Source organism: Mya arenaria, chromosome 5 (genome assembly GCF_026914265.1).
Source record: "Mya arenaria isolate MELC-2E11 chromosome 5, ASM2691426v1".
NCBI lineage: Eukaryota > Metazoa > Mollusca > Bivalvia > Myida > Myidae > Mya > Mya arenaria.
Genome location: NC_069126.1, coordinates 39345603 through 39369479, shown reverse-complemented (window position 1 = coordinate 39369479; position 23877 = coordinate 39345603). Strand labels below are relative to the sequence as shown.

Sequence of the window (23877 nt, the reverse complement as noted above, 5' to 3'; positions counted from 1 at the left end):
TTTTTGCACTAGGAATTTCATTGGCTGTCCGCTTCCATGATCACAATGTGATTCCAGGAAACAAAATCACATTGGCTCGATGACAGGAGCCACTATAAGTACATCCAGCCACAATAAATCAGTTCAACTAGCCAAAATTATAAGTTTATGTCATCAATCCACTGTGATTGAGCGCTGCTATCTTGTTTAGTTTTTTCTTAGCCAATCAAAATTGTTGTTTCAAGATGTAGATAATTTCCCAAGATGCTAATAATTCCAAATCGCATATAAAAATATTGAAAGTAAATAAAACATTTTCATGCGATACATTTGTTAAGTTCATAAATAATTTTTAAGAATTTTTTTTTTATAAACTTCTTTATTTTAACTCCATTATTATTTGTTTTAGTCCATATGTTTTATGTCCATAAATATGTTTATTGAATAAATATATTGCAATTATAGATCAAATATATTTTTTTAGGTTCACGTATTTTTTATTGAATACATATATTTGAAATAAAATATCTTAACGTTTGTCTTGCCATAAGCAGAGTGTAAAGTTTAATCTTTTCTTGAACGTCATTGCTGGTTTACTGTCACATATCTCGAAGAGGTTGATTACAGGATGTGTGGGTTTTTTCTCGCCAGTTGTATTCCAGGTAGTCCGTTTTTAAACATTAGTACCAGACGCTTAACATAGATTTTATTTGATATAATATTACCTGAAATAATGTAGATCAATCTTTGATCCAGTAACGAGATGTGAGGATACAATACAACCGCGGCACACGCAGTTTTACCATGGAGAAAACGGGACTGCCATGAGCCAAGTGGAGATTGTGTTGAGTACTTCACTTCTTGAATCAAACGTCACGTGCGAGTGGAAGGTGGACAGATCACAAGATGTAGCTTTCATTTTGGCATTAAATGTACACAGGTGTCTCACCATGATATTTCCATTCAAGGTAATTTTAGTCAGCAGGGCAACCTGTGAAAATGCAAAAACTAACATGGTTTGTGCACCCCTGTGTTATACAAATGTTTTTGTTGTTTTATGATCAGATGTAACACAAAGTCTGAACTTTATAAATCAAGACAATCAACGTTAAAAAACCTTGCATGAAGGAAATACACAAATGGCCACACATTCAGGTAACATTCTACAACGGTACATAGCCCATTGCACAGTGTTTCCGTAGAAATTATCGTAATATCAAGTCATGTGGCGCATAACGACATGGCTGTGTTCGCCTATCATATGCTGGTAGAATTCCTGCTTCATGAAGTCACCAAACATGTATGTTTGTGAAAATAACATCACTATTAATTTAAATCCGGAAATTATTCTTTTTACCCCACCCTCCAGTTTTACCGTACAGTCTTGGGTAGATTAAGATCTTTGGTAAATACTGTTATCGATACATTAAAAAGTATTTTACTAGTCTTATGTCAACTCAACTCAACTCAACTTTATTCAGTACATAAAGGCATCCGGCCCAAAATACATACTATTATATGTACATCATTAATTACAATACAGTGGTGTCATTGCTTAATACAAATTGTATACAAATTTCAATCCGCCTTTTATAACAATTAAAAAAAATATTGCCACTTGTCTAATAACAAAACTATTATCAGACTGTAGGGGTCTGTAAAAGGCATGTAGGTCAGATCGACCCGTGTACCAGCTATATGAAAACTGATTTCTTACAGTAGAGCACCTCGGGCATATGAAAAACGCATGAAATTTATTTTCTAATAAAAGCCTTTTCTCGTTGATTAAGCAGGACGCAAAAAATCTGTCATTTTTTTCTATGTTAAGATGCCGGCCAACTTCGATATTTAACCGGTGACTTGAACACCTAAATCGCGCGAGCGCACAAACAAATTTATGTGATAAGTTTATAGGAAGATATTTTTCCGGATTGAGTAATGATTTAACATGTTTATAGAGATCGCATCTTGAAGATGTATTAAAGCTGCACCATCACAGATTTACCGTTTTGACAACTTTTTTATTTTTTGTCTTGGAAGAGCAAACTTTTGCGTAAATATCTGCAAACCAGTGATAAAAAGTTGCTGACAAAAGATCAGATCGCAGATTTTCATATTTCCGTTCAAAAATTTATGTTTTATGGCTTAGTAATGGTTTAAGAAAATTGCTTAAAACATCAATTTTTGAACCTGAATATAAAAATCTGCGATCTTATATTTTGTCAGCATTCTATATAACTGGTTTCCATGCATTTCGCAAAAATCGACTCGTTCCCTGACAAAAAAAAGTTGTCAAAACGTTCAATCTGTGAGAGTGCAGCTTCAAACGGTGTCGTGCCACCTCTGAGTCATACAGTCGATTAAGCGAGCTTTAAATTGCGCGTTGAAAGTATGAATGTCGCCTACGTCTTGCCATAGCCAGACGTAGCCAAGTCCACATTTCTCTAACTTTGTTACCCAATTTATTCTTCTAATATCGTCTTGACGTTTTAACATAACTTAGCAGTGTTTAGGGTAGCCATGGTTTTGCATAATTATGCAGAATTTTACACCAGTATTTAATACATTTTAAATAATATATCACGCAAAGTGGAACACGACCACATTCACCTAGTGCCATACAATTATAAGTACTTATATTTAGAACGAGCACATTTTTACAGAAGGAACTTTGAGCTCGTTCGATTTCAGGGGCGTAACTACAACCCCAGATCTCCGCTCCATATGTCAGAATGGGGACCACCATAGAGTCAAACAGTTTAAAAAGTTCTTTGTTATTAAAGCGACAAAACGGTCTGTCAAGTTTCATAATTTCTCAACGGGCCGTCGTTTCGAAATACAATGATTTCTGTTTTATTTAAGTTAACAGTCATTTCCGCGTTATCACAATATTCCGATATACGGTTAAGTTGCAATTGTAAGTTATTCGCGGTTTCTGCGCAATTTGCAACGTCGTCAGCGAATAGCAGACTTATAATGTCGGGAATATCATTTGTTATGAAAATTCCTCTATTAAAAGTTTCCCTAATTTTCTCCATATGGGCGTTTATCATATTTCTATGCTCCCCGAAGGACATTTAGTCGCCGCTTTGTCCGTCCGTCCTTCTTTAAGTTTTGCCTGTTAATAAAATGGGCGTTTTGGGCGCATCCCTGCGATACTCTTGTTAGTTAATGGCACCCCACTGAAGTCGGAAGCCTTTTTCATGGAATGAGATGTTGAATCTGTTCTATGTAGGAGATGTTAATATGAAATTGATTTTCATGGTTTGCTGGTGTATTTGTTTCGCCAGGTTTGCAGACATTTTCTTAAAACTATGGTAGAATTTACACTTTTGTAATGTGAAAATGCTTGCTTGACTACGTGTTTAAGTTATCATTTTCTTTTCTTTCTTTTATTCGTATTGTCCCAATCATGAAGTCATAGAATGTTTATTAAATGTAAATATACACGCCTGTAGTAAATACATTTTTGTAAATAGACTTGATAAATATCCATTAATATTGTTCTCACTGTCTAGTGTTATACGGTTCTTCGCTTTACTTTATAATGGATGGCAATGAATTTTGAAACAGTTAGCAAAGAATACAATGGTAAGGCTGTTTAATATGATTCTCTGTAGAGCTCATACCCCTCTTACAAAATGTACGTGGAGTCATAGCGGCGGTAAGTTGGCAGCATAGTGGCGGTAAGTTGGCGGCATAGCGGACTAAAAAAAGTGAAACAAAAACTGAAGGTAGCAATTAACAATATTTCCCCCCAAAAGTCGATATTACAGCCCAGATGCTGTCAGCTTAACGGCATGAAGTTAGCGGCCTGGCTGCCTAGCGGCTTACAATTGTTTTCTATTTTCTTGGAAAACAAAAATGAATAAACTTTTATTCATGAACAAATTAAACTCCTGTAGCTATTATCAGCATTTTTCCAAACAGTCGATCTAGCAGCCCTGATGCCTTGGTGCCAAGTGGATTGAAAAGTTAACGGACTGGCAGCCTCAAATTGTTTTCTTTTTCACAGCATTTTAAGCGTTTTCTGGGAAATCAATAATAAACTTACTTTTTAAGAACACGTTAACATGCTCTGGCGATTATCAGCATTTCCCAAAGATTCGATTTAGCAGTCCATCGGCCTAACGACATGAAGTAAGCGTTAGCGGCCTAGCGGCATAACTTGTTTGTTTTTTTATTTCCAACTCATTGGACAACAAACATTCGCGTTAACAAAATACCATGATTTTGGTTAAACTAACTACCTTTTTAGTTGTTAACATCGTTGACACAGACTGTTATCCAGTGGTACAAGACGCCCGACAGTATATCTATTATAATCTCGAATTAACATGCAATCACATTGGATAGATTTACCACGTTCTCATAATATAAACGCATTTTTCTACCCCTCAATCCTTAAATAATTCGACTTCAGCAAAAGACACGGCTCGATTCGGAAAGTATATTACTGTAAGTTTGGTATATACGTATCAATATTTGATAAAACATAGCGGAGGCTAAACGGAGAAATGAACACTATACTCAGTACCCGGTTACTGAGCGATATGTTGATGTACACTATACTCAGTACCCGGTTACTGAGCGATATGTTGATGTACACTATACTCAGTTCCCGGTTACTGAGCGATATGCTGAGCAACTTATATTTTGTTCAAAAACTGGGGGCAAATGCTGAGAGTGTACAAAATAGTGTTTGTTATAACGAAAAGCAAATTACGTGTCTGGTCCAAAAGTTGTTTATATATGTATATTCACCATGTTTGCCTTAAAACGGAAGTCTCTTGATTTTAAAAAAAAATGATTTAGTTTGAAAATCCGGTGTCAGTGAGATCTCCATTGCATGACAGAACCGTATAACATGCATCACGGGTTTAATAAAACTTTTGTCAGAAACGTGAATCTGTTTAATACTCCAATCGTTCACGTTTTATAGGGTAAGACATCCAAACTGAATTTGTGTAAAATGCGAGTAAAGTGCTTGTTTTCATGATAAAACATCATCAAAGTAGAAATACAGCTCAAATTCTCGTTAAATTTGAGTTGCTCAAAGCACATTAAGGATAATGATAAATGACGCCTTTACAGCCCGTGGCCTCTCTGAGTCCCGTCCCACAATGCATCATTCAAACCCATCACTTCCTTTCCAAGATGGTAGAATGCCAAATTTCCTCTGAATCTGTCGTGAGGAAAAGATATTTTTTAAAAGGAACGAGTTCGAAAAATGTTTCAACAAATGTAAGGATTGGAGGAAAATAAAAGGTTGGTGAAAGAAGAAACAATGAAATGACGCAGTGAGAAGTACCGACCTTTAAACGACAGAAGAAGTATATTTTTATTTATTTACATGGACAACGCGTGAACGAGTCATCTTTATTTTAGAAAATAAAATAAATGACATTAGGCACAAAACAATTCAACTGGAAAAAAGTTGGCAAATTAAAATGTGTGAGTCTCTCTACACAACCCGTGATTTTTTCCAGGTCTATCCGTGGAAGCAGTTTTGTGTTGGTGAAGCATCTACCGCTAATTTGTATGAAGACACCAGTCTCTCGTTGAGGGTGGATGCTACGTACGACGTCGATATATACATCTACATAAAAATGCGTATGTAAATAGTTGCAAATTAAATTTTCCTGGCTCAAGCTTGGCATCATCAGTCAGGGCCATGATCTTTAGTTTATAATAACTGTTATTGCCATTTCTAACCGATACTGGTGGCCTATGGTTTCAATAGGATTGTAAAGGCACCGCCATTTGCAACAATTCCTCTAACACAGATATGTTAAACCACCAATATCTTCGATGTAGACTAGTAAACCAAGGCGGCAGTTTCGTTGACCTAAGCACATTAAACCACCCCTTCCAGTGACGGATATAGCAGGGGGCACAAGGATCCATGCCCCCACCCCCCAGTTTGCCGGCAAATTCATATTATGTGGCATAGTTTATTTATATAAAAATAGTTTTTTCTTCATAAGTATGTCCAACTTATACGTCCAATGATGTTAAAGGTGCCATTTCAATACCTTAGTGAAATAAAGGGTTTTGCCCCACAATTTCTTTAGTCGCCACTGCATCCTATAACACATTTCTTCGCTATGGAGTATGAGAGCTACATGCTGATGGCAATTCTCCATTCAAATATTTTTGCTTTAGGAAATGATCAGTATAAAAATGTTCGCGATTAGGAAGTTATACTCATGGTCCTTAGGAATATAAGTATCTTCCATGGCCGAGAGTGTAAGATAGGTTCATTCCGACCCGAGCGTAGGGTGTTTTACGGAAACGAGGTTTACCGAGTTTCCGCAAATACCATGCGCGAAGGTTGGGATGAGCCTATCTTACACGAGCGGCTATGGTAGATGCTTTTTCTCCCACCTCAGTTAAACAAAATTAAGTAAAAATGTATTTTTTTGCTGGAACTCTTTTGTGCTTAGTGAAAATAATTGCGTACGGATATGCGATAATTCGTGGTTGTCATGGATATTCGCGCAGTGATTCAGAGTATGTAAATGGTCTGATCGGTCTTTAAATAGTTCTAAGAAGAGTGAAGCATTATTTCTTGAAAGATGCGTGAAAACTGTTTTCTGGTGACATTTGAAGCGAGAAATAATTAACTAACGTTCTAAATATTGCCACAAGACAAGGTTTCCATGATGTGCTACAGACGACAGTCTTCAACAGGGAGGTAATTACAATGTGACCATTAAAAGAAGTTCCATACGGGCAATTTATCTTCGCCCGTGGGCAAGATAAGAATATCTAGCATGGTTAAATTAATTGGATCTACTTATCTGAGGTGGGAGAAATAATATATTTAAACATTCAACAAACCGCATCTAAATATAAAATATAGGCGACATTCGCGACATTCTAGTTTTTTTATCTGAGTAACATTTACAGCATTCACAGCATTCGCGACCTGCGTAACATGCATGACATATACGTTATATGCGACATTCTCGACCTTCGTAACATGCATGACATACACGTTATATGCGACATTCTCGACCTTCGTAACATGCATGACATTCACGTTATATGCGATATTCTCGACCTTCGTAACATGCATGACATACACGTTAAATGCGACATTCTCGACCTTCGTAACATGCATGACATACACGTTATATGCGACATTCTCGACCTTCGTAACATGCATGACATACACGTTATATGCGACATTCACGACCTTCGTTACATGCATGACATACACGTTATATGCGACATTCTCGACCTTCGTAACATGCATGACATACACGTTATATGCGACATTGCGACCTTCGTAACATTCATGACATATACGTTATATGCGACATTCTCGACCTTCGTAACCTGCATTACATACACGTGCACGTTATATGCGACATTCACGGCCTTCATAACATGCATGACATACACGTTATATGCGACATTCTCGACCTCCGTAACATGCATGACATACACGTTATATGCGACATTCTCGACCTTCATTACATGCATGACATATACGTTATATGCGACATTCGCATCATGCACAGCTTTTCTGACAGTCACGACATTTGCTACGTACACAATTTTTGATTTGTTTCTCAAATAAAAAAATAATACACATTATTGTCTTTTGAATATCAACTTGTTTAGAAAGGTGCTATGTATGTAATGCCGGTTTTCAGCTGCATGAGGATGACCGAGTGACTAATTAAAAATCGTTTAAATAGACGTACATTTTGTTTTCAAAACATAATTATGACATGTTTTTAAACACAGTAAAACTTTGAAAAGAAAGTTAAAATTGTTTTTCGAACTCAAAACCCGTTTTATTGCTAATAATTCAGGTTGCAAGATATGCAACAACATGAATAGAATATGTATGCATATTAATTATTGGTAATCGGGTACAGGAATTGGACATAAGTGTTTAATAGTACGTAAATTAATAACCATCTATACATGTACGGGGCCTCTGTTGTTTTATCCCCTTCTACGAAATAGAGCAGTATTACACCGTGTCAACTATGTTATTCGGATAGCGGTATAAAACACCAGAGGCTCTGTTTGGTTATGTATTTTTCGTGAAAACATAAAAGTACAATGTTATACAGAGTGATAGAAATATTCAGGTAATAATTTGAATGTCACACAAGTAAGGGTGATGATATATTAGATAATATTAATTCCTGCCACTACATACATTATGTTACAGAAATAGTCAATTCACAGATACCATAAGGACTCTGAAAGTCAAGGTTAATTATCATTTAAAGTGACAATCTTATTCAAAATCAAATGACAATGCAAACACATGTATAACATACACAAATTTTAAGTAATAAACTACTTACTAAATAATGAATTTATGAAAAATATTAATAACTTATAGCAAGATTGTAACATTGTATTTAATAGTTGAAAACGCAAACAATATTAAACGATTGGTGAGTGCTAAAAGATTTTCGGTGATCTACTATTGTCTCATAAGGCAGAAATATCATGTTTTCTGCAACTTTCTATCAAAATAAACACAATGTTATTTATGTCTTCGACATTTATTAATCTTTTTTTTTGTATATTAAAACAATTGTTTAAATTGTGGTAAATCTTATTTGGGAGTAAGAGTGCATCGTTAATATTTAGTGTAATAGAGATACGCTTGTATGGGCAAAACATTGCTGGGAGGGGTTGGGGTGTTCTTGTTCATTTTGAATTAGGTATATACAATATACAGTATAGATTGAGTTTTACTATGACTAGGGTTGCAGAGATAAATGATAAACGGCGGACTAGTTAACAAAGCACACCACACCAGTGGAGATGGTATTTTTGTAATTCCTAATTACGCTGAATGATAGCACAAACACAATTAATATATGTATCTCGATCACTGGAAATAAAGAGCATATAAGACCGCAACATTTTCATTTATGTAGAATGTAAGGTTTTACAACCAACACACTTCGGAGTTACGAATGTTGATTTCAAGTGAATATAAGAAAATACTACAAATTGAATATAATTAATATAAATATAAGAACACAGCAAATATATGAAATGTACAATACAAAATACATGGGCATCGCCCATTTTATGAACAAATACAAACGGGCTAAATTATTTTCTATAGTTTAATACTTACAAATAAATGACTATAATATATGGTAAAATAACTCACCGGACTGCATGCCAGTAAACGTATAAACATATATTGAACAAAGAGTTCCTTGAAGTACTAAAGTTCTTTAGTACTTCGGATGTTTGAAACATCAAGCGATGATAGACATAATTGAAATTTGTTAAAACGAAAATTTGATTAAATCATTAACCGTTTAATTAATGTATTGTTTTAGTGCATGATTCCGTTCGAAGCACGTTTCGTATTGTAATTGTTAGTATTAGTTGCATGTAACCCTGAATATCTCGGGTGATATCTTTCCGTGTGCAATAAATAGTTTCGATGCAAAGCATCAAAGACGCCGCAAATGTTTTTTGAAACTTGACTAAAAGGAAGCAGATAGATTTCACCAGCATATCAAGTTTGAGGAACCTGGATACAAGCATTCTTCAGTCACCCTTTGGGGTATAACACTCGGAGGTTCTGTAATACTAACAATTATGAACTTAAAGGTCTTATGTTTTTAGATATGAGCTAAGTGTGACAGAAGTTTTGGAAACAATACGGGAAATTATATACTCTTCCAGTTTATAAGGGGTATGGTGATAAAAACTGAGCTGGTATTCAGTATGTGTATACCACGTGATAAATTACGTCATATACGCTACGTCGGAAGGCAACATTTTGCTTAAAATAAGAATTAAATCAATAAGAATTAAATTTACTACAGTTTAAATGAAACAAAGGGCAGTCTATGTCGCTTAAAGAGCTCCTTCTTCGTTTTATTACCGAGGTTTAATAAGGTGATTAGTTTCAACAAACACTTCGACAAACCTGTTTCAAAATAATGATTTGGCAGTGCTCCGATAGACGGTCGTATTGTAAAGGTTTGTCGAAGAGTTTAAAGAAACCAAACTCTCAATCAAGTTCTGGTAAAATACCGAATGTGTGGCCCCGTGAGCGACATAGACGGCGCTATGTTTCATTTAAAAGGGTGAAGAAATAGGAAATTTATCTTGTTTAAAGTCTTCATTCGAAGCAAAATATTATTTTGCCTTCCGACGTAGCATTTATGACGCAAGTATGTTAAACATAAAATTAGGTGTATTACATAAAATTAATGAAAATAAAGTATTTCAGATAATATTAAGTTATTAAAGCATATGACCAGTGACATACTTAACATAAAAAAATGACTTAGTTAGGAAATGACTTAAGGTGACTTTAGATGTTTCATAAAGAATAGGAGAATATATGAGAAAATAAATTGAAAGTAATTATTTTAAGTTAAGTGGTATTTATTATCAAAAATGAGCAATTATGATATTTAAAATAAAGTTTACATGATTGTATACAAGAATTAGCAAGAATACAATGGTCTGAATAAACAAACTGTACTGTATTTAGAGGCATGTTAGAAGTACAACAGGGCCCGTAATACAGAAGCATATTAAGCAAATTTTAGATATTTTAATTAATTAGAAAAAGGGATATATTTCCAAAATCATATAAGAACTTCAAGAAGTTTTATCTGCTTAAGCATTAATAATGGTATAAGACATACGTTTTATGTATCTTGGTGTTTCTTTTTTCTTTAATCAGTGAATACAATTGTTTGTTCATAAAGGTTGCTTTTATTAAACATATTTTATAGTTTTATTTTACGAAAATAATGTTGGCTGGTCCATTTTGATCACGTGACCCTCTGTGGTACAACATTGAAACCTATTCCAATAATGATATCGTTTAAAGAAATTAAATAAAATTACAGCAGCTTCCATATATGCTAGTAATCATAAGCATATTTGTAGCAGTTATGATATCTAAATAAATTAATAACATATCTCAAAACTGTTTTTATTTCTTCCATGTGAACATAGCAAACCATTTTTTTTTACATTCTTTAAAAACATATAGATACATAGATATTAAAAGCACAGCAGTAAGGGCAATTCATGATCAAAATATTAATGACAATAATGCAACTAAACCAATACGTATTTGGAGTTGTCATCCTAGCAATATTGTAGTTCTGAATTAAGTTACTGTTAAACTTTAGTATACCAAAGTTTTTACGAGCTTGTGATTTTCACGATGATATTTTATTACTATGTTTTATCTGCAATTCAGACGCATTCAATGCCATCTAGAATTTCTTATGACTACCTTACTACTGGTATCAAGTCATTTTTATTCGCATTCAGTATTAGATTATTACAGTACATTTTATTTTACATTTCCTGCGAGTAAAATTACTTCCCTAATTTACCTAACATTTTATGCTTAGTTTATATTGGTTAATTAAAGGTAACCAATAACTACATACTGTTGTTATAGTATATCTATCACATTCTTCTATCCTTCTTTAATGCTTTGCATCAGTAGTCTTTCTTGTATTTGCTGAGCAATGTCGTAAATGTCGCGAATAGTGTGAAAATGGTGAATGTTGCGATAATGGCATAAATATGGCTAACGTCGCCAGAGTTCCGAATGCCTCGAATGCCTCGAATGTCAGGAATGTTGTGAATGTTGCTCAGACCATACACATCGAATGCCTCGAATGTCAGGAATGTTGTGAATGTTGCTCAGACCATACACATCGAATGCCTCGAATGTTGTGAATGTTGCTTAGACCATACACATCGAATATTGCAAATATCGTGAATGTCACGAAACGTCATGACTTTCGGAATAAAATAATGATTAAACATAAAACAAATATTTGAAAATGTCGAATGTCGTAACGGAATCTTCAGCCAACTGCACACAGCTCAATAAAGTTCAGTGTAAATTGACCATGAATGTTTACATCGTTAGTATCACGTTATCTTATTCTTGTAAATTATTAATTATTAACTAGAATATTTTCCGATGTTTTGTTAATTACTTTTATATTTATAAATGTATCTTGTAAAATGATGCCAATACAGAGGAACTGCACATCTTAGTTAGTTTTAAAACGTATTTACAACAACTATAAATAAGCGCATCGACACATTTTCGGATGCGCAATTTGGATTTCGAAAAAGATAGCTCAACAGTGACGCAATTTATAACAGTAATTAAATCTTTCCACTTTTCTGAAAAGAAACCCGACAATAAAATGCTTTTTTAATATATCACAAAAGTGACTTGGTAATATGCCAACATATTCACTGAATCAATGAAGCACTCATTTAAAATACAGTCGCTACAATCCGACTTATTACGTTTTAAATGCTTATTTGCACTAAGCACTTCAATAACAGAAATTGGTTGGTCTTACTCTGGAAATGTCGAATTTTCTTCATTAAAATCATGACTTGAACAAACTTGCTCAGCCTCATCGTTAGTGCAATCAAACGTATTGCTGCTAAGGTTTTCAAAATAAATGTTTGCCATAAATCATCATGTGACATTAGAACCGTAAGATTGAACTTTTGACAATACAGTATATTTTTATTTACTCCTCATACTATTTTATCTTATATAGTGTCAAAGGCAATCAAATACATTTTAATAAATATAGCAAATATTGACATTGTGCTAACATTTATTCAGAAAATGAATACAGGAAAACGAAACGAACAGCGTATTTATGGAATCGAAAAGTTCAGGTGCCTATCAAATAGCAATAATTTCGACCATATTCGTAGGGTACGAGGAATGATCCAACAAATCGTCTTAAAATATGCAGTAAAACTACCGAAAATCGTTCAAAGTAAATCAGTTTGGCCTAGTTGATATGTTTGACATGAGATACTCTCAATCAAATGATTATAACAGTGCGTGACAATGAGGCAATCTTTGACATGCACAATGCACATAAAAAACAGAACGACACATTTCATTGCACAACAACATAACACATGGTGAGGTCGGAAACAGATTTAAACATGAAATCAAAACATAGTGTGCTTTAGAATTTAATCAGACTGAAATTAACTGCATAAAATGTTTTTTTTTATATGGCAAATGTTGACAAGCCACAGAGTCAGACTCTGTACGCTATATTTATGGACAGTCCAAATTTTAGATACGCAGGTCATGCACTTTATAATTAACCATGATTAACCTTGTAATAATCATGTTTGCGCTTTAAGCCCAGTTGTGTGTTTAATCTTTAATTCGACGGAAGTAAACATGCCAACTTTTCGTAATTTTCCTGACACGTACAGAAACACCCGTTGACGTTTATGATATCAATCCTATCTACGAGTGAATAAAACCATTATAGAACCTTGATGGTCCTCCTTTGCCAACTTAGACATCGTCCTCTGGTGACTATGGATTACGTGATTATGACACATTCGTCGTTCTCCCTTGGTATCTTTGGATGACATGAAAACGGCACCATAGTTGTAGTTATGTATGACGTGATAATAGAACCTTAGTGGTCCTTCTTGGTAGCTACATATGACGTGAGTACATGTATGGCATAACAGTGGTCCTCCCTTTGTAGAACGTGAGAAAGGCTCCATAGTGATCCTCCTTTTGAAGCTTTGGATGACATGACAATGACACCTTAGTGGTAATCTTTTGGAAGCTATGGATGACGTGAGCACATGTATGACAGATAAGTGGTCCTCCCTTATATGCTAAGGATGAAGTGAGAACATGTAATACACATTTGTGGTCCTCCTTTGGTGGCCATGGGTGACATGAGAATGGCGCTATAGTGGTCCTCCTTTGGACGCTATGGATGACGTGAGAACGGCGCCGTAGTTGTCCTCTTTTGGTAGCTATGTATGACATAACAATAGCACCTAAGTGGTCCTCCTTTGGTAGCTATGGATGACTTGAGTATGGCACCAAAGTGATCCTCCCTCGGTAGCTATGGATGGGTTGAGAATGGCACTAAAGTGGTCCTCCTTTGGTAGCTATGGATGACGTGAGAATGGCGCCATAGTGGTCCTCCATTGGAAGCTATGTGTGACGTGGGAATGGCACCATAGTGGTCCTCCCTCGGTATCTATGGATGGGTTGAGAATGGCACCAAAGTGATCCTCCCTCGGTAGCTATGGATGGGTTGAGAATGGCACCATAGTGGTCCTCCTTTGGTAGCTATGGATGACGTAAGAATGGCGCCATAGTGGTCCTCCCTTGGAAGCTATGTGTGACGTGGGAATGGCACCAAAGTGATCCTCCCTCGGTAGCTATGGATGGGTTGAGAATGGCACAGTGGTCCTCCTTTGGTAGCTATGGATGACGTGAGAATGGCGCCATAGTGGTCCTCCCTTGGAAGCTATGTGTGACGTGGGAATGGCGCCATAGTGGTCCTCCCTCGGTAGCTATGAATGGGTTGAGAAAGGCACCAAAGTGGTCATCCTTTGGTAGCTATGGATGACGTGAGAATGGCGCCATAGTGGTCCTCCCTTGGAAGCTATATGTGACGTGGGAATGGCACCAAAGTGGTCCTCCCTCGGTAGCTATGGATGGGTTGAAAATGGCACCAAAGTGGTCCTATTTTGGTAGCTATGGATGACGTGAGAATGGCGCCATAGTGGTCCTCCCTTGGAAGCTATGTGTGACGTGGGAATGGCACCACAGTGGTCCTCCCTCGGTAGCTATGGATGGGTTGAGAATGGCACCCAAGTGATCCTCCCTCGGTAGCTATGGATGGGTTGAGAATGGCACCAAAGTGGTCCTCCTTTGGTAGCTATGGATGACGTGAGAATGGCGCCATAGTGGTCCTCCCTTGGAAGCTATGTGTGACGTGGGAATGGCACCACAGTGGTCCTCCCTCGGTAGCTATGGATGGGTTGAGAAAGGCACCAAAGTGGTCCTCCTTTGGTAGCTATGGATGACGTAAGAATGGCGCCATAGTGGTCCTCCCTTGGAAGCTATGTGTGACGTGGGAATGGCGCCATAGTGATCCTCCCTCGGTAGCTATGGATGGGTTGAGAATGGCACCAAAGTGGTCCTCCTTTGGTAGCTATGGATGACGTAAGAATGGCACCATAGTGGTCCTCCCTCGGTAGCTATGTGTGACGTGGGAATGGCGCCATAGTGATCCTCCCTCGGTAGCTATGGATGGGTTGAGAATGGCACCAAAGTGGTCCCCCTTTGGTAGCTATGGATGACGTGAGAATGGCGCCATAGTGGTCCTCCCTTGGAAGCTATGTGTGACGTGGGAATGGCACCACAGTGGTCCTCCCTCGGTAGCTATGGATGGGTTGAGAATGGCACCAAAGTGGTCCTCCTTTGGTAGCTATGGATGACGTAAGACTGGCGCCATAGTGGTCCTCCCTTGGAAGCTATGTGTGACGTGGGAATGGCGCCATAGTGGTCCTCCCTCGGTAGCTATGGATGGGTTGAGAATGGCACCAAAGTGATCCTCCCTCGGTAGCTATGGATGGGTTGAGTATGGCACCAAAGTGATCCTCCCTCGGTAGCTATGGATGGGTTGAGAATAGCACCAAAGTAATCCTCCTTTGGTAGCTATGGATGACGTGGGAATGGCGCCATAGTGGTCCTCCCTCGGTAGCTATGGATGACGTGGGAATGGCACCAAAGTGATCCTCCCTCGGTAGCTATGGATGGGTTGAGAATGGCACCAAAGTGGTCCTCCTTTGGTAGCTATGAATGACGTGGGAATGGCGCCATAGTGGTCCTCCCTCGGTAGCTATGGATGGGTTGAGAATTGCACCAAAGTGATCCTCCCTCGGTAGCTATGGATGGGTTGAGAATGGCACCAAAGTGGTCCTCCCTTTGAAGCTATGTGTGACGTGGGAATGGCACCACACTGATCCTCCCTCGGTAGCTATGGATGGGTTGAGAATGGCACCAAAGTGATCCTCCCTCGGTAGCTATGGATGGGTTGAGAATGGCACCAAAGTGGTCCTCCTTTGTTTGCTATGGATGACGTGGGAATGGCGCCATAGTGGTCCTCCCTCGGTAGCTATGGATGGGTTGAGAATGGCACCAAAGTGATCCTCCCTCGGTAGCTATGGATGGGGAGAATGTCACCAACGTGGTCCTCCCTTGGAAGCTATGTGTGACGTGGGAATGGCACCAAAGTGATCCTCCCTCGGTAGCTATGGATGACTTGAGTATGGCACCAAAGTGGTCCTCCTTTGGTAGCTATGGATGACGTGAGAATGGCGCCATAGTGGTCCTCCTTTGGTAGCTATTGATGACGTAAGACTGGCGCCATAGTGGTCCTCCTTTGGTAGCTATGTATGACGTGGGAATGGCGCCATAGTGGTCCTCCTTTGGTAGCTATGTATGACGTAAGAATGGCGCCATAGTGGTTCTCCTTTGTTAGCTATGGATGACGTGAGAACGGCGCCGTAGTTGTCCTCTTTTGGTAGCTATGTATGACATAACAATAGCACCTAAGTGGTCCTCCTTTGGTAGCTATGGATGACTTGAGTATGGCACCAATGTGGTCCTCCTTTGGTAGCTATGGATGACGTGGGAATGGCGCCAAAGTGGTCCTCCTTTGGTAGCTATGGATGACGTGGGAATGGCGCCATAGTGGTCCTCCTTTGGTAGCTATGGATGACGTGAGAATGGCGCCATAGTGGTCCTCCCTTGGAAGCTATGTGTGACGTGGGAATGGCGCCAAAGTGGTCCTCCTTTGGTAGCTATGGATGACGTGAGAATGGCGCCATAGTGGTCCTCCCTTGGAAGCTATGTGTGACGTGGGAATGGCGCCATAGTGGTCCTCCTTTGGTAGCTATTGATGACGTAAGACTGGCGCCATAGTGGTCCTCCTTTGGTAGCTATGTATGACGTGGGAATGGCGCCATATTGGTCCTCCTTTGGTAGCTATTGATGACGTAAGAATGGCACCATAGTGGTCCTCCTTTGGAAGCTATGTATGACGTGGGAATGGCGCCATAGTGGTCCTCCTTTGGTAGCTATGTATGACGTAAGAATGGCGCCATAGTGGTCCTCCTTTGGTAGCTATGTGTGACGTGGGAATGGCGCCATAGTGGTCCTCCTTTGGTAGCTATGTGTGACGTGGGAATGGCGCCATAGCGGTCCTCCCTCGGTAGATATGGATCACGTGAGAGTGGTCCTCCTTTGGTAGCTATTGATGACGTAAGAATTGCGCCATAGTTGTCCTCCTTTGGTAGCTATGTGTGACGTGGGAATGGCGCCATAGTGGTCCTCCCTCGGTAGATATGGATCACGTGAGTGGTCCTCCTTTGGTAGCTATGTACGAGGTTGGAATGGCGCCATAGTGGCCCTCCTTTAGTAGCTATGGATGGCGTAATAATGGCGCCATAGTGGTCTTCCTTTGGAAGCTATAAATGACGTGAGAATAGCGCCGTAGTGGTCCTCCCTTGGTAGTTATGGATGATATGAGAATTGCGCCACAGGGGTCCTCCCGTGGTAGCTATAGGTGACGTAAAAATGACGCCATAGTGATCCTCTCTCGGTACCTATGGATGACGTGGGAATAGCGCCATTGTGGTTCACCTTTGGTTGCTATGAATGACATGAGAATGGCGCCATAGTGGTCCTCCCTTCATAGATATGAATGACGTGAGAATGGCGCCACAGTGGTCCTCCCTCGGTTGCTATGGATAACGTGAGAATGGCACCACAGTGGTCCTCCCTCGGTTGCTATGGATGGCCTGAGAATGGCGCCATATTTGTTCTCCCTTGGATGGTATGGATGACCTGAGAATGGCGCCACAGTGGTCTTTCGTTGGTAGGTCATCCTTTGGTAGCTATGGATGATGAGAGAATGGCGCAATAATGGTCCTCCTTTAGTAGCTATGGATGACGTGAGAATGGCCACAGTGGACCTAATTTTATTGATATGCACTATGCAAACTAGATGAAATATAGATGATTAAATTGTTGTTCGTAACGGGATAACCCTCAGGTGTTAAAATTTGATAATAAGTTCATAATATTAATTAAGTTTAATTGCATAGTTTAATTTTTAAGGCAAAAAAAGAAAAACGATTGATCTTTCAGTCTCCAATAAATTCATGAGTACAAACAATCCTAAATGTAAAAAATGAAAGGGTAGGTATATAATTATGTGGGTATTTGAGCCTAAAATATTCGTTATTTCTTTCATGCTTTTCAATAAAATATGGAGGTTTATCAGTGAAATAACAACAGTGAAAATATCAATTTGGTATTTTCACTGCAAAATAAGGAGTGAAAATATCAACTTTCAAAAATATAAGAAATGATAATGAGTTTTCAGATATGGGTCTTTCCATAATAAACTTGACAATAAATGACAGAAATAAAATCTTTCTTCTAAACATAAAAGCAGTAAATATTTTATTAAGACAACAAATATGTTGTACTATTTCTGGTCTGCAATTAACTGAATGTGTACCTTTTTTGTTAGGGTCGATGAACCGAGGAAATATAATTTTAAAATGGACTCAACAATTTCATGCATGCCAAATTCATCACATCCATAAAGACCATTGAGCGAGTTCAAAGATAGCATTTATTTATTTGATACTTTAGGATCAGATAGGACAAATACAAGACGGAATTAAAATTCAATTGTCACAAATGTATGGGGAAAGCTAGTGCCCAGTGTCATAAAACAAACAAATGACATTGTTTGAGGCCTCCTTGCCATTGCATTTTATTGCTTTAGTAAAACATTCAGAGTACAATTCTTTCAATACTATGCAAATGGAAAACTTTAAGCATTTCCAACAACAAGTAAAACAATAGGATTTAGACGGAATAAACAATTAAAAATGTAATATTTAGATAAAAATGTTATTCAATAGTACATGCATGAATGTAGTTATGCTGCGTATACTTTTTATATTCCGCATTTATACATCAATTTTTACATATTTATGCAGTTTTGTTGTTCATTTCTTATACAATTTGGGACTGTATTAACAATATTCTTGGTAAATTATTTACTTGTGTTTTAAGTGATAGAATCACAAACTATGTAGAGAACAAAGAAATAATTAACAAATGCCAGACTGATTTTACAAAGGGATTTTTGACAACAGATAATATGTTTATTTTAGAGCAATTAATAGCAAACCTAAACCATCACAAAAATAAATTGTTCTGTGCATTCATAGACCTTAAACAAGCTTTTAACAGAGTATGGAGAGATGGACTGTGGGGAAAAGTGCAAAATTGTAATATTGATGGCAAATCTTTAAAAGTTATAGTGATATGTACAACAAAATTAAGTCATCTGGTTTCTCCTCAACTACATCAAAGCACTCATATTTCTTTCCTTCTAACAAAGGAGTGAAGCAAGGGGAAAATCACTCGCTTCTTTAATTTTCTTTTTTCTTAATGATCTACACAGTTACCTACAGTCAAGACCCACAGTTAACGGAATTTCATTAAATCTAAATGAAGATAACGCAATTTTTCAATATTTGAAACTTTTCAAATACATATGCGGATGATACATTAGTTTAAACATATTTATTTTACAACGATTGTGAAACAAGTTATTACGACATTATATTAATCACTATATTTGGCACGATTTTACGCGAGAGTGTGGTCTTGTGTTGTGGGGGGAACCGAATAAACCGGAGAAAACCCACTTGTCAAATTTTAATTTCACATCCAATAATCAATCGCTTGAAACTGTATTTGAATACAAGTATTTAGGAGTTTTGTTTAGTAGAACGGGGTCCTTTTATCAAAAAACAACAACAAAAAAACAACAACATGTAGCCGCGCAAGTAACACGAGCCACATTTAGTTTCTTTAGAAAGTCTAACAGACTTAGTTTACCTATTGACCTCCAAATAGAATTATTCAATAAAACAGTTAAGCCAGTTTTACTTTATGGATCAGAACTATGTGGATATGGCCACCTAGATATTTTAGAAAGACATCAATTTAAACTTTTAAAGTATATTTTGAAAACGAAGAGTTCTACACCAAATTATATGGTTTACGGAGAAACTGGGACTGTACCAATAGCTTTAGATATCGAAGAAAGAATGATTGTTTATTGGACACGTTTATGTAGCAACAACAACAACAGCAATGACGACGACGACGACAACAACAACAATAGAAACAAACTTTCTTTCGTCATATAGAAATGCATGTTAAACACAACGCAAACTTTACCTGAGAATATTTTAAAAACTCGTTAATAAAGTGTGGGCTTATAGACACCTGGAAAAACCAACAGTTCATGAATCCCAAACACCTTAAATTAATAGTTAAACGTAAATTAAAGGACATGTTCCTAACAACATGGTAGTCACAAATCGATAATTCAAGCAAGAGCCAATTTTATAAATGTTTCAAAACGTCTTTCGGCTATGAGAACTACCTCCACTCCACACCAAAGTGTTTACTGTTCCCACTCATAAAATTAGGAACAAGAACTCATAGGCTACCAATAGAAACAGGTAATTGGAATAGAACACCAGTCAACGAAAGACTTTGTCAAACGTGTAAGAAGATGAGGAAGATGATTTTATTTCATTTCAAACATTCAAAATACATGGTTTCAATGAAATAAGTCGAAATGACCCTTGATCATTGCAAAAGCTGATACATATTCATTTATATATTTATATGGCGATCATAGTCAATAGTTCAAATGTAAAAACATTTAGTATTCGAGCATGTATAGAACATATATAAACTATACACACAAAGAAATGAAAGTAATATGCGTTTAAATTTAAGGCTTAAACTCTTTATAAATTATTACGCTACCTAGTTAACTCTTTCCTTATTTCAAAAGCTCTAAATACAAAAACTGCAAGATTTTTAACTACATTAACATTCTTCGCCATATAAAACGCAATTGTTTTATACATGCTTGGATGACTACGATAGTATCGAGGTTAGTATCTTTGTCTAATATCGGTATCCATGTAACATTCAAAAAGAAAGTGGAATTCATCTTCTAAAATGTTACAAGATGGACATATCCTATTATAAATATCTGTACGGTTCCATCGACCGGTTTCAATACTAAATCTATGAGATGATAACCTCAATTTGCTGAGAGCAATCCTATATTTTTCAATATTAACGCATGTTAAATAAAACTGAAAATCAAAGCCAAAAATATTTCTATAAAACAATGCCCTAGAAGATTCAGTCAGCCTACTATGAACTACTACATGATAGAAACCCAATGAGCTTAGAACACTTTTAACCTGTGTTGCCCAATTATGTTTTAAAGGACGAATTTCAATATCATCTAACATGAGTTTATAAATAAGATTAATGTATTTGTGTTCCGGAGAACAAATAACCTTAAACCAGTACTTAATCATGCTTATAGTGCTGTGTGTCTGAATATCTAGTCTACCGGTCTCTGCTAGGATAAAATCATTTTGTGTACTAGTTTTCACAGATAGTATATATTTGATAAATTGAGTATGTATCCTTTCTATATGAATTCTTTTAATAGATCCCCATACTTCAGACCCATACCACAAAATTGGCTTAATAAGTTTATCAAAGAGCTCAATTTTATATTCTGGAGTAATATTAACGAATTTATTTAAGTATTTTCTTAATTTGTATATCGCCTTTTGCGCTTGACCAGCTAAGGTTTTTATGGCCTGCATAAACGATCCTCCTGTTGTAAAAACTATTCCTAAGTACGTAAAATTATTTACAATTTCAATGGTGGCATCGTCATATAAAAACTCCAGATCTCTAGGCACTCTTCCACCTTTTCTAAAAATTAACACTTTTGTTTTATTTATATTAACTTTTAATTTCCATTGTTTGCAGTACTCACCTAGTATATCAAGATTAAACTGGAGTTCTTCCGCAGAATTTGCAAAAATTACAATATCGTCTGCATACATAAGTAAGAAAAATTTCAATAAATTAGTATCCACCCCTTTTGCCCCCTTAAGATAAAGTGTTTCTTCCAAGTCATTAATATAAAGAGAAAACAATATTGGCGAAAGACATTCACCTTGTCGCAACCCTAGATGACTTTCGAATATAGTACCTATGTCGTTCTGAAGCTAAATTCTTGTATATACATGACTATACATGGATTTTATAACTTTAAAAAGTCTACCCCGAATACCAAGTCTAAATGTTTTAAACCAAAGATTTTCCCTTACAATGTAGTCAAAAGCTTTAGTAAAATCAATAAACGTACAGAATAGTTGCTTATTTTGATTAATAAAATGAGTTATTAGTCCATGCAAAGCAAAAATATTGTCGGTAGTTCCCATCTTAGCCCTAAATCCTGCCTGTGCCTCTAGTAATACATGGTAATTTTCGGCCCAGTTTGAAAGCCTACTATTAATTAAATTTGTAAATAATTTTCCAAGGACGCTTAACAAAGTAATACCTCTAAAATTGTTTGGGTCATTGATACTCCCTTTTTTGTGTATTGGAACAATAAAGCCTTCGGTCCATTATCCGGAAAATATACAAGGTAAAGTATCTTATTGAACAGTTTTAACAAGAAAGGTGAAAGTTCAGCTTCACACTTGATAAAAAATTCATTTAACAATAGATCTGGTCCTGCACTCTTTCCAGTATTGAGATTTGAAATACCCTTTTGTAACTCGTTTGAAGTAAATGGAATATCCAATTCTACAAACATGCTATTTAATTCAGTCTGCATTACTTCATTGTTAAAATAAACTACATCGTCGTCAGCTTGAAAAAAACTATCATTGGGATCATTTATTGCCTGAAAGTATTCCGTAAAAGAGTCCATGCTTATAATTTTTTGGTGTTTGGTGAGTCGTGCCTTCTTTTAATAGCTTCCAATAATCTTTTGCATTTTTATGTTTTGCTTTATAAAGTTTATTAGTGTTCTCTTTCATTTTCTGAAAGTTGAACTTTCGAACGCTAGCCTTATATTTACTTCTAGCTTCAATCATTAGACGCCTATTTTCTTGAGAATTGTTTCTTCTGTAATTATTTAGTGCTTAGTAAAACATATTTTTATCATCAGAACATATATTATTAAACAACAACGTATCTTGCTTATTCTTAGTAAATGTGTAAGTGTTCACACTAGATTTTGTTTATCTCGAAAATAAAGGTTGGCAAATACTATCAATACCTGTAACAAACTTATTTAAATTACTATCAATATCGTTTCCCGAAGACGCCTGTTCGACATTATTTTCTAAATTTGCCATTAGTGTCTTAAATGTAGCACTATTAAGTGATTGTGTATATATATATTTGTTTTCGCTATCCCATTTAAATGTATACAAACAATTTTATTATTATTATTATCATTATTATTATTATTATTATTATTATTATTATTATTATTATTATTATTGCCCTTATTCGTATTATTATTATTGTTATTATTACAAATTATGCCAAACTCTATCAAACAATGATCGGATAAAATGTTTGCACAGTGCACTTTAAAATATGTAAACTCTTGCAAAGAACTTTCTTCCATAATACAGTAATCAACTACACTAGAACCATTACTACCTATAAAGGTATAAGACCCAATATTTTTATCTTCACACACCGGCAATTTGCAATTCTTAGGCCTGTTTGGATCAAAAAGTCTATTAGTAAACGACCGTTTTGGTTGACTGTACTGAGAGGTTCTCGGTAAAGCCCTATCAATTATATAATCATCTGGCAAAAAGTGTTAATTTTGCAAATCAATATTATCGTTTTCAACATAGTCAGGCATTAAACCTACGCGTGAATTAAGATCTCCCACTATCATAAATGAGCAATTTTCCTCGCCATATTTACCTTTTATAGTAATCATATTATCTTGTAAAACATCAAAAATATTATTTTCAATATAGATATTTCTACTTGACGTGGTTGGTACTATATAACATACACATACATATAGATCACAGGTTTGCTTAATGCAGCTCTTATCAATCCTTATCCATACATGA

General features: G+C 36.5%; 1 protein-coding gene across 1 annotated transcript in view; it reads left to right on the top strand.

The window, feature by feature from the left end:
* Window positions 1-741: 741 nt before the first annotated feature.
* Window positions 742-23877, top strand: part of LOC128235144 (uncharacterized) — a 62508-nt gene continuing 39372 nt past the window's right edge. Inside the window, exons 1-2 of the mRNA XM_052949887.1 lie at window positions 742-947; window positions 5469-5592. Of these exons, the coding sequence (XP_052805847.1) occupies window positions 804-947; window positions 5469-5592 (268 nt within the window). The 5' untranslated portion in view covers window positions 742-803. The remainder of the gene's footprint in view (window positions 948-5468; window positions 5593-23877) is intronic.